This window comes from Haplochromis burtoni, unplaced genomic scaffold (genome assembly GCF_018398535.1).
Source record: "Haplochromis burtoni strain Fernald_Lab_line unplaced genomic scaffold, NCSU_Asbu1 Contig_413, whole genome shotgun sequence".
NCBI lineage: Eukaryota > Metazoa > Chordata > Actinopteri > Cichliformes > Cichlidae > Haplochromis > Haplochromis burtoni.
The window spans coordinates 389,559-401,660 of record NW_024582774.1 but is presented as its reverse complement, the minus strand read 5'-3'; the positions used below and the strand labels follow the sequence as shown (position 1 = coordinate 401,660).

At 44.3% G+C, this 12,102-nt stretch overlaps 1 protein-coding gene across 3 annotated transcripts in view; it reads left to right on the top strand.

Moving 5' to 3' along the window:
- The window catches only part of rnf103 (ring finger protein 103), a 13,435-nt gene extending 1,796 nt beyond the window's left edge, over positions 1-11,639 (top strand). For 2 of the 3 annotated variants that reach the window (XM_042213057.1, XM_005944915.3), the window contains 6 exons: positions 2,503-2,651; positions 4,977-5,092; positions 6,657-7,079; positions 7,171-7,303; positions 8,138-8,224; positions 9,200-11,639. In XM_042213057.1, coding sequence (XP_042068991.1) covers positions 2,503-2,651; positions 4,977-5,092; positions 6,657-7,079; positions 7,171-7,303; positions 8,138-8,224; positions 9,200-10,159 — 1,868 coding nt within the window. In that variant the 3' untranslated portion in view covers positions 10,160-11,639. Of the gene's footprint in view, positions 1-2,502; positions 2,652-4,976; positions 5,093-6,656; positions 7,080-7,170; positions 7,304-8,137; positions 8,225-9,199 lie in introns of those variants that run through there. The other variant, XM_042213058.1, reaches the window with a different exon arrangement.
- Positions 11,640-12,102: the final 463 nt, after the last annotated feature.

The following is a 12,102-nucleotide window of genomic DNA, read 5'->3' as shown; positions in this document are numbered from 1 at the left end:
GTGTGTGTGTGTGTGTGTGTGTGTGTGTGTGTGTGTGTGTGTGTGTGTGTGTGTGTGTGTACAAGTATCGAACATGTCACCTGTTTTCTAAGTAAATATATTTGTGAAGAATCAAACCGTAGATGATCATGAATTATGTGTAATAATGAGAAATTAATTCGTTTTGAAATGTTTCTGTAACCAAATCTGTTCTTACGTTTTCCACCTATAAGGTTGTGAGTGTCCTGCGAGAGCGCATTGATCTGACCTGTTGTAGATGTTTCTTGGACATCTTGGTATTGGAACAGGTTCTGATAGGCCATCACTGGGGACTGAAGCAGCTAATATGAGTTTGTCTTCTAATTGATTGATCTCAGTTGGTGTGATGACTCCATGTCTGTAGCTGTAGTTGAATTTCTTTGCCGGTGTGGACTGGATCGGTGGTTCCTGACATTTGCTAACAATTTGATGTGTTTGCTCTTTTAAAATCATAATAACAGAAACGACCCAAATGAGGTTTTTTCTTCGAGTCCTGCCTGTTTGCCAGCTGAAGTTATTTGTGGAGCTTTCTTTGCATCCTAAACACTTTTTCTGGAAGTTGTGGCTGTAATTTTTGTTTCTTCAGGTCTTAGTTTGAACACTGCTGATACAGTCCCTTCGGTAGATTTTGATTTTCCAGCTTTATAAAATTCAATCAGTCATTGGTAGGATTTCTTTGTCAGCCACTTACACTGCGTCGGTGGCCTCCAGTGTGTGTGTCTTTGCTGTTCCTTGGACTGCACTCTTCACAACAGTAGCTCAGCGTTCCAACATCTGGAAGCAGTCACTTGTATTGCAGCTGGAGATAGCGTTTGTGTTGTACCTTGTCTATGACAAGGGGAAGCCAGGATGTCAGGTAGCCAACTATCGGAACTGGAGAAAAGTGTGATGAAGAAAAGTGTGCCCATGTCTGAGGCTTTGGAAACTGCTAACCTCCTGAAGAGTCCAGTATGCCAGAGATATCGAGTCCAGGAGAATAAACCAGCTTTTCTGCTCAGTGTTAGGGGAACAATATGAGGACAGCTCCACTGAGACTGGAAGGGTACACGGGACAAGGATGCAACACATAACAATGCTTAGACCGCAGCAGTGGAATGCTTAAAAATGTACACGATCAATAGGAGTCCGAATGACAGGCCAGTGTTATTGCTGTTATTGATCTTAGTGGATCAGTGAGCTGATCTCTCAGTCACTCCTAGCATGCAGCTCGATGTCATCCATGCACAGGAGGTGGATAACAGTTGCTCTGTTCTGTAGTTGGTTTCTGTAGCCAGTAATGCAGAACAGCAGTGGAGGTCATCTCCTTTGTAAATCCTGCACTTAATAGCAATGGCTGATGAAGTGGCATCATCAGGACATCAGTGGGATGTGGCAAACGGCACTATAGACCAGCCTCAAGTGAACGGCACACGTTGCCACCTCCTGTGCATGGATGACATCGAGCTGCATGCTAGGAGTGACTGAGAGATCAGCTCACTGATCCACTAAGATCAATAACAGCAATAACACTGGCCTGTCATTCGGACTGGAGACGTGTAGGAGGATGTAACACAAAGGGGGAAGGTGATCAGAACTGAGGGGATTGCACATTGCAGGCAGAGAATGTAGCTGTAATACTTGGAGTCCCACAGTCAGATGGGAACCATGAAGAGGCTGTTAGGAAAGCTGCAACCACCAAACACCTGCAGAGACGAGTCCTGAGGAGTCGGCTGAACGGGAAGAACAAGATCCAACCAATCAACACCTGCCGGCTGTCAGATGCAATTTCAATTTTATTTATATAGCGCCAAATCACAACAAAAGGCGCCTCAAGATGCCTCAAGATGCCCTGCTGGAACAATATAACTGTTTGAAGCCTCTGGCATCAATACAAGAAAGACGTGGAAGCGACAGTGACCTCCGTGGTCATCGGAGCACTCGGGCGGAGTTCTCCATACCTGGGCAGGTGGCTCCAGCAGATCCCAGGAATGACATGAGACATCAAGAGCACAGTCCTAGGAACAGCAAAGATACTGCACAGGACAAGCTCCTCTTCTGACCGCGCTCGAAGAATAAAGACGCAGGATGAAGAATTAGGGTTTGTTTTTTTATTTTTTTAAATGGCATGAGAGGGAGAAATTCATAGATACTGTTCATTTCGTCATATGACTGGAACAACACCGGTTCATCCTTTGATTTAGGTCCCTTATTTCTGTTTGATTGATTCGTAGGTCAGCGTTATGTGGCTTATCAAAGAAGGAGGAAAAAAACAACTTCCTTTGAAAGTGGTTGCGTACAAAAACTGGACTGAAGAGTGAAAAATGTTTGTACTCAAGACCACTTTAACTGTCCTGGCCTTGGATGTGACACAAAAACAAACATGAGGTGGTTCAAGAACTTTGCGCAGTGTGTGTGTATGTGGTCTTTGCCTGTACGTAGACCACTGCTGCATGGATGTCAAGTATCAGTGCTCTTTAAAAGCTGCTGCACTTTGCTCTGTCACAGGAGAGCTGACACAGGGGGAGCTGTACTCGGCCATAAAGAAGCAGAAGGAGCAGACAGAGGCCGACGGCTCCAGCACCACACACTTCAGTGGAGAGGTGCACTTCTATGAATTAGTAGAGGACACTAAGGATGGGATCTGGTTAGTTCAGGTAAAAGCACATTCTCTGTTAAACCTGTCAGTGGTGAATGATTAAGTGTCCAAAAAAAAGAAACTTGCAGGCAGCAGCAGCCGGGTGTTGCTACTCAAATGTGTTTGATGAATTAATCTTTAGAAAGTGTGACCACCTCCATTAAAGCAAACATACGAGTAGTTTGTCGGTCTGGAGCTTTCAGGGGTATTAATGTAAAGCAAAGGAGGAAATGCATTAGTAAAGAATTAACTGCTGCTGCCTATGAGAAAGGGCTTATTTATCTATTTATATATAAGGAACCCCATCAGCTTCCACGGTAGTGGTTGCTAGTCTTCCAGGGGCCCGAGCCATCAAGTATAAGCTAATAAAACATTACACAACAAAGTAGATGCAAAAATCTCCTCATAATTTAGCTCTTACACCCACAGTGAGGATGTAAGCATGTAAACATCAATAACACTGAGGCACAACATTGTAGTTTACAATAATTAAAAACTGTGAATAGGCTTTTATGTTTTTAAACTAGCAGTAGCAGCCAGTGCTCTCATTGTGTGAGGCTGTTTATTCCACTTTAAAGATGCTCCGAATATAACAGAGTTTTTCAAAACTGACCTTTGGCTCGAGGAGTTACTGCACTGCAGTCGTGTAGCATAATTGTGTATCTTATCTGGAAGTCCAAGTAAGCCATGGTGTAATTTAGCTTGTACTGGAAGGTTTATTCTGCATTTGATCGATGCTGGTATAGTATGAACATCTTGACACTAATGCGGTCGCCTTATTCTGGACTAACCGAAGTCTGCTGAGGTCTGTCTCACACGCTGCTGACCAGATGATTGAACAATAACACTAGTGTGTTAATAACATCCTTCATGACAGAAGACGTGATGTAGAAAGATCAGCGGCGCCCTGCCCCATGTTCTTAACAGCAGTCTTTATGCTGAGAGCATGAGAGGTGGTGATTTATGGTGACACCAAGTAGTCTGATCTGGGTGACCTGTTCTAATATTGATCCAGCTATGGAAAGACTCAGGGTGTAGTTGGGTGTAGTTATAGTTACTCACAAGTGACATCAAAGAAATCTTCTTTTGCTGCCACAGGACCTGGAAGCCTCGCAGTTACTGAGGTGACCATGACTTCCACATAGCATAATTATTCTTTAGTCTAATATGAGCACATCTGTTTGACAGCTACAGGTCACTGTGTCCGTTCAGAGCTTCATAACCCAAAGTGTACTGCAAAAGCAACCCAAGACTTTCTGCAGGCAAAGAAATGTTCTTCAGTGGACAAGTCGGTCACCCTAATGAAGAATAATGTCGAGTTACTGAAGACAAGATTGAAATAGAGATCCACAAACAAGCAGCAGCTGGAGATTGTTTTGGTAGTTGACTAATCTGCTAATTTTCTTTCATTATTCGATTACTCAACAAATATTTCAATAACTCTGATCTCCGCCTCTGTGGGCAGTCCTCCAGTTCTTCACCTGTTGTCCAGTTGTCTCAAAATAGGAAATGTTTTAATTTGAAAATAATCAAATGTATTTAATATTTACTCAGTAGGTCTATCAGAGTGAAAAATGAAATGAATCAAAATATTAGGTGATACAAAATATGATTACAGAGTAGCAGCAGCTGCCCCTCCAGCCCGCTGCACCACCCCTCCACTGCAGGGAGCCAGAGACCACGCCCCTGCCACGCCCCCGCCACGAAATGTTTTCAAAATCTGGCAAAAACTTGTTTCAAAGCAAAAATATATATTTGCAGTCAGTCTGAGTGTGTGTATGTTAGTCAGCTAACAAACTGAGTAAAAGTTTGTACATCCAAAGCTGCTGCAGCTCCACTGCATGCAGCTCCACTGCATGCAGCTCCACTGCTGGTGGATGTAAACGTTCACATCCCTGCACTGAAATTAATTCCTTTAGGAAATTCAGGTAAACAAGTATTATTTGGCATGTTAATCAAAAATAATGTGCTTTACTATTTTTCTGCTGCTTTTTTTGTAAAACAGGAAGTTTGAAATTTTAGCAATAACAATAATAATATTTTAGCATTAAAAATATTGTAATTCTAGAACTGAACTTGTGCTTGCTGGTGTAAACTATTTTAGTAATTACCCATACTGGGAGTTTAGGGCAGCTGTGGCATAAATCAAAGTAAATGCATGGGAAATGGCTGCACTGTCACAACAAAGCTGGTGCAAAGAGACAAAAGAAGCGACGTCGGATCGCCCACAGTGACAGTCTCACTGGAACATGGAAGCCTTTTGTAATAAAGTGGGTTTAATCTGCAAAGCTGATTGTCCAGCACTACCAGTGTGACCGTATCATGTCCCTGTGTGTGACGGCAGGTCATTGCTCAGGACCGGGAAGCTCTGCTCAGCCAGTCCAACTGGGGGAAGATGGTACAGAAGGTGTCCCAGTTTGGTATCAGAACTGGAACCTTCAACTGCTCCAATGACTACAGGTGATATGCTGTTACTCCACAGAAAGAGACACTACGGAAGTTGAACAACAGTTACACAATCTGACAGTCACACTAGGAAAGAACATGGTGGAAGGCTGCACCGCGACCCTGTGCAGTGATCCTGCAGTCTTTGAAGTGGTTGCTTTGAAGACGGGGACCAAGTCTAGGACCAGGTCTGTGACTTCCAGCCAGTGACCATCTTCAAAGCAACTACCATGCCACAATAGTGACAATATGGCGATAAGACACGGTGTTGAAAATCACAGATGAGTTTGAATTTCAGTGACCTCAAGGTCAGAGGTCAGTTGAGTTTCATTCATTTTTATTCATATAGTGCCACGTGGTGGGGCGGCTGTAGCTCAGGAGGTAGAGCAGGTCATCTACTGGCTCCAGTCTGCATGTCAAGTATCCTTGGGCTAACTAACTAACCCCAGGTTGCTCTCGGATGCATCCATCGGAGTGTCAGTGTGTGTGAATGGGTGAATGTGGCGTGTTGTATAGAGCGCTTTGAGTCCTCCAGGAGAGCAGAAAAGCTCGATATAAGAATCAGTCCATTTACCATTCACCACGTCACAACAACAGTTGCCTCAGAGCGCTTGGGTCGGGTTTTCTGAAAGTGTTGTGAACGAGGCAACACTGGATGCCTCAGGTGTATCTACCAGGAGGCTGAGATCTGATTGAGATAATACGATGATCACCTAAAATAACTAAATACTGTTACTCTGTTGATGCAGGTTTACAAAAATTCACGTTAAACAAATACAAATTTATATAATTATTCATATAAACTACTAACAGAGTCCAGGCAGAACCTGACACATCTGAAACAGGAATTCCTCCACAGGACGGCGGTTTGACTCAGCAGGTGCTCAGCAGCTGTGGAGCACAATCAGATGTTCACAGGTTGACAAGCAGCTGACGTGAGTCCTGTACTGCAGGAGGACATGTCGCAGAGTTGTGCTCATTGGCACAGATGGATTCGGACTGATTGTATGCTGGGAAACTGGTTTCCTCCCAGCAGACAGCGTGAAATCAGCCGTGTTTGCTCACCTTCAGTTGGAGATGTTCTCCAACAGCAAAGATTCACTGTGCCACCAGCTTGGTCACGAGGAGCATTTATTGAAAAGCTGTTTTAGTTTCATTGACCTCTCAAAGCCACTTCATCCTTGTTTTTGCACAAACCAGGACACGATCAATGTTTCCTAGTTTGAAGGACGGGGTCTGATTGGACAGCTAAACTAAAACAAGCTGAAGTTCTTTGCTGTCAGAAGAACCACTCAGAGATGAAATGTTGCTGTCACGCTCTTTGTGATGTGTGACATGTGCTGTTGGCAAACCCACTCTGACTACAGGGACTGGATGCAGTCCACTACATGTTCAGACACACACCCTCTGCCACACAGCAGCACAACTACGACGTACTGTATAACAGCGCTGGTATGTCGTGGAGCAGCAGTGGCTTTATATGGGGCCATAAAGCTGAGCGGTTCCAGTGGGACAGATGAAACTGCATGTAGATTTGACCTGCTGTGGATCACTGTTGGTTATGTCTTCTGTGTGCTAGGTCGTGCATCAAGCGTGGCTGGCAGCGCTCCACCCTGATCATGTCGGTTCCCCAGACTTCAGCATCAAAGGGCAAAGTCATGCTTAAAGAGTACAAAGGGAGTCGGGTGGAAACTGAGCAGATCTTCCGCTGGATGACCTCACATGTGGCTCATCGAATCAAAACCCTGCATCATTCTGAGCAGCTGGTGGAGGAGTGGCGTTCTGACCCAGCTCATCCACTGAAAATGTTTCTGTTTGCCCGCCTGGCCCAGCCGCCGGCCTTCTTCTCCTCGCTGTCTGTTAAGTTCACCGGCAGGATCGAGTTCATCTTTGTGGATGTGCGTCGTTGGGGTAACTATAGCAGCCTGTCAGAGATTGGTGTGACACGCAGCCCCGCCTACATCCTTAAGATGCCTGAGGGCATATATCACTATGGCAACAGGTGATGACTGTTAATGAAGATGTCTGATTTTTTAAAAACACATTTTTTTATGTAAAGAAATTAAACTGCAGTCTGTGTTTCGTCCCCAAAGCACCGGGGAGTTCCTGTCCCTCGCTGCCATGGATACGTTCCTGCGTTCGGTCCAACCAGAGGTCAACGATCTGTTTGTCTTCAGTTTGGTCCTCATCAACTTGCTGGCCTGGATGGACCTCTTCATTACACAGGTCGCTGTTTCAGTCTTCCTTAGTTGTAGAGGTGAAAGGGGACAAAAAGCCTCTACTCTCTACTTTGTGTTTTTACTTTACATTTACGAGGTTCTACTCGAAGTTTACTTGTTCGTGCGCTACATTCATCTGACAGCTTTGATGCTTCTAGCTACAGTTACATTAGCTCAGCCTAACTACACATGCTGTCTGTGCTGCTTCATAGACCTGCGCAGGAACAGGAAGTTTCTCCCAGAAATGCATCAGTTGTCCTTTTCTTTCTTCTTCCTGCCAATATTATTGTTCTTACTGTCAAGTCTGAGTTTCTTCCTACAAATGATTTCAGACAGCATACACAATCAACTTTTCTTCAATCCACAATTTTATTTTCATAATAAAATGATTCAGCTTTACAGTTTTCCCCACATTGCATTGAGTTACAGTTCTTCTGTCATTGAAACAAATAAAAAGTTTTCTAGTACTACAGAGATGCACAGGGAATTACCTGAAAAACTGCCATGCGCCTGTCTTTACCTGGAGTATTTTAGCTGTTAGTAAGCATGCATGTTGCCCATGTACGTGCATGCAAAGGACCAGCTCGGTTATACGTGATGCTGATTGGCCGATCCCTGGCCACTTGTCTGGTGCATCTTCAGTCCTGTTACAGACCTGTACGTCACTGTAAGATATCCTGACTGAACAGCTCTCTTCAGCTCTTACTGCAACATCTCCAAACCTGATGTTACTTTCTTTCCTTCTGTGTTCGGGTTTTGTTGCATTGTCTTTGGTCTTCTAGCTTCCAGGTCATGTAGTGCTGTTCTGAAATTCTGATGTGAATCGTTAACATGCTTTCAGGGAGCAACCGTGAAACGATTTGTAGTTCTGATCCGAACACTTGGGACCTACAACTCCATCCTGCTGGTTTCCTGGCTGCCAGTTCTGGTAGGGAATCATCGGCACCACTCAGTCCTCACGCCTGACGTTTTTCTTGTGTTAAGCATTTTACTTTCATTTGCTGCAGTAAAGAAAAAAAGACTGAACGAGAGCTAAACAATAACGATTTCTTTACATGATTTTAAAAAAGTGGTTTTTAGCAGTCATCTAGATTTAAGGCAAATCTTCTGTGATTTATTAAACATTTATTAAAAGTCATTAATACAAAAATACTGAAAATCCATTTTAATACTGATTGAAATGAATATTTGGACGGGCACAGGGAGCGTGCTTCGTGTCCGCAGGAGGAGGCCTCTCCTGCTTTATGCTAACAGTTTCTAAACATTTTAGTGGAAACACTAATATGTTTAGAAAGTTTTCTGATTTTCTTCTTATACATAGATTTATAAATGCTTGGATTATTGTACTACAATGTAATGTGCTGTTCAGGGCGACTTAAAGTGAGTGAGTTTTCACTTTTAATGGTTAGCCAACTTAAATCTCTAAAACATCTGTTCCAGTGCATTTGCAGTTAAGCTGCATTCATTTGCACATATTACTCACATAAATGTAAAAAATAGGAGGGACTTTCAAATTAAAAGCGACAAAATTACGATTTTCCACAAAATCACAATAAACAGCCGCCCACTGTGGGCGTTTCCTGGAGAATGTTGGTGGACGAACTGGACCTTTACCTGTCGTTCCAACCAAAGGCCTGCATGTGGCCTGCAGGCCTGCACGGTGCCCAGTTTTACATCCACCAGGACATCACGGAGCATTTGCCCTGGTTAGCCTTCATGGCAGTGAATCAAGTACAGTGCAGTTCCTCCACAGTAACCAGGGCTGTGTGTCGCACTTTACTGCATTCGTATCAGAGAGAATCCAAACTGCTCTGACAGTATGTAACAACAGACTGCATGTTCTGTTTTACTGAGTAAAACTGTTAATAATTGTCACTAATCCCTGCCTGCTCACGCTCTCCAGGCTCTCCTTCAGCTGCCCTATCTGGACCTTCTGCACGGCTACAGTCTGAAGCTGCTGCGTTATGCTGACACCACTACACTAGCCAGCCTAGTGAGAGCTAACTGGACCTTCTACTCATCCCACCCAGCTCTCTTCCTGTCTACCTACCTAGCCCACGGCCTGCTCGTCGACTACTTTGAGAAGAAACGGCGCTGTGGTACCAGGAGCCAAGAAGACAGCCGTACAAACCTGGAGTGGCTGGCCAGTCTGTGGGACTGGTACACTTCCTACCTGCTCCATCCAATTGCATCACTACAGCAGTTTCCGTCTGACCACTCAGAGTGGGAAGATGATCCTAACTTCTTATTTGAGCATTTGGCTTTTCCTGATCTGTGGCTTCGTCCATTAGTAAACATGGATTACATCAAAACGCTGCCGACCTGGAGGCTCAGAGCAGCTGGTCAGTCGGAGGCCTCTTGTGAAAAGGCGGATGAAGAAACACGTAGTCAACATTCAGACAAAGAGAGGAAGGAACCTCCACATGGTAGCAGCAGCCACAAGAGATCACTATGTAGTGTGAACTTCAACTCACAGCTTCCTGCGTGCGGCGACGTGGACGCCAGCGGCGGCCGTCCGTGTGCTGCTGAATCATCCGGGAATGGAAGCTCGCTGTCAGCTGACAGGGCGGTGAAGGATAACTGCGTCGTGTCTGACTGTGTTTCTAACCATCAACACTGTGATTGGTCAATGTGGCCCTGTGACATGCTTCAGTGTTCAGAATGTGTGGTTTGTCTGGAGACCTTTGTGAGCGAGGAGGTACTGATGGGGCTCCCCTGTGGCCACGCCTTCCACCAGCAGTGCATTGTGGTATGGTTGGCAGCAGGCAGACACTGCTGTCCAGTATGTCGCTGGCCCAGCTACAAAAAGAAACTGCAGAGGGCTGCTCAGAGTAGTTCTACTGACAACACAGTGCAGGACTGATGAGATGGCCTTCAGCTATCGATGGTGACAGTTTCTCCTCTTCGTGTCTCTTCAGACTCTCTAACCATCAAGAACAATTAAGAAGGAAACATGGTCAGTAAGCGTGATTAGGGCGGCGTTATTATGAGCCATTAGTAATCTTTGCTTCCATTCCTGTTGATGAGCTGGGCTGTCAAAGCCCAGCTACAATGCTTCTTATCTAGACGGGACGTTGACTCTCACAGTAACCATGTGTGTAGCCACAATAAACAATGTAGTGCAGTGAAAACATTTTTAATTTTGCTTTGTCATTCTTTGGATGTTGTCGGTCTGAGAGAAAATGTAATCGCCCCAATAACGCTACCAGCTGGATTTCTGTCAGGACGATAAGCTGAATGCATCAGAAGACATTTGTACAGAAATCTATGTAGACTCTGTGCTTCGTCCTGTGTCATCTGCACCTGCAGCAAAGAAGGCCTTTGCTTTGTGTTTGCATTTTGTCCTGAACTGTATGAAATGAAATGGCTTTGTCTCCTGCACACTGGTCACCATAGGAGAGGAGCAGAATTCAAATAAATTAATTAGATATAATTGCTGAGAAGCACTTTCCTGTAACTCTGACCGTTTTTCTGAGAAACATCTGGAATTATTCAGATTAAACTTTGTCTCCTGTCTGCTGCAATATTTCACCAACACAGATTCTGGTCAGAGGTCTCACACAGTGAACAGCTGTTGATGTGCATGCAGGGCGACAGGACTGACTCTGACTGGAGCCCTTTGAACTGGTCACCTGAAAATGAGGCTTTGGTGTTTGTGAGCTGATTCAGAGTAGCAGTAAAGTGTGACCAGTTCTAGACTTCGTCACTATCGTTTACCTTGATTTCTTTGTGGTCTCTGAAGACTAAACCAAAGCAAATGTCACAAAATTGGGGTTCATATGTGCGAGAGCTAAAATAAGGTTCGTTGCATGCTTCAGAGACGAGTCATGTTTGGAGTAAACTGTGTGGGTGATCACACCGTCTTACATCCACTCTAAGAACACTCAAGCAACACCGCTAACCTGATGGCTGCGCCTATGATCAGAGTAAGCAGTACCAGCTGTGCACAGTCCCACCCAGGACAGATAGTTTCAGCTTTTACCAACTAAGAGCAAGACGAGACCCCCTGTTATGGGACCACAACAGCTGCATTATCTGGGAGTTTTTAGACAATCCATCTTCAAAAGAATTGTTTTGTATGATATAAATATGTTATCACAGGTATGCCCTGATCAACTGAACCCAAACTATCTGCCTAGTATTTTTTTCCTAACATGCTCAGTGCTTTGACCTGAGCAGTTTTCCCATCAAACAACATTTATTGTCCTGCTAGTTTAAGCTGCTGCACCACGGTGGGCGCTATAGGTCTGCAACAGTCTGTGGGTGGATGGTACGTCCACCCACATGGATGGATGCAGGGTTTCCCTGGCAAATATTGTATTGTAATTAAAAGATTAACGTTATTCATCTCTCAGTGGTTATTTGGTGTAGTTAATCAATACCAAACTTGCATGTGGTTGCAGAAGCGTGCATGTGTGCGTGCGTGTGCGTGTGTGTGTGTGTGTGCGTGTGCGTGTGTGTGGTTAAAACCAGCTAAACGTTTTGCAGCTGGTAACAAAAACACAGGTGAACCTAACTGATCGTTAATGGTCACGTACATACCCCTGCTCTGGCTCACCTGTGTGTCAGGTTTCATCTCAAGCCACTGCAATATTCCTTTGATGTTAAAGTACAGTTATGCTCTAATTCATCCTGGTTAATTGAATATAATATGTATGACGAGTACAGTGAATGCATCACATTCAAAAATGATTTAAAAATCACTTTAGAAATTAGTGAACAGTTCTGCGCAAATTCAACAAGGTTAATGTAATAAACACAAATGTAGAAAAGCTGCAATGAAATTAAATTCTACCATTCTGATCG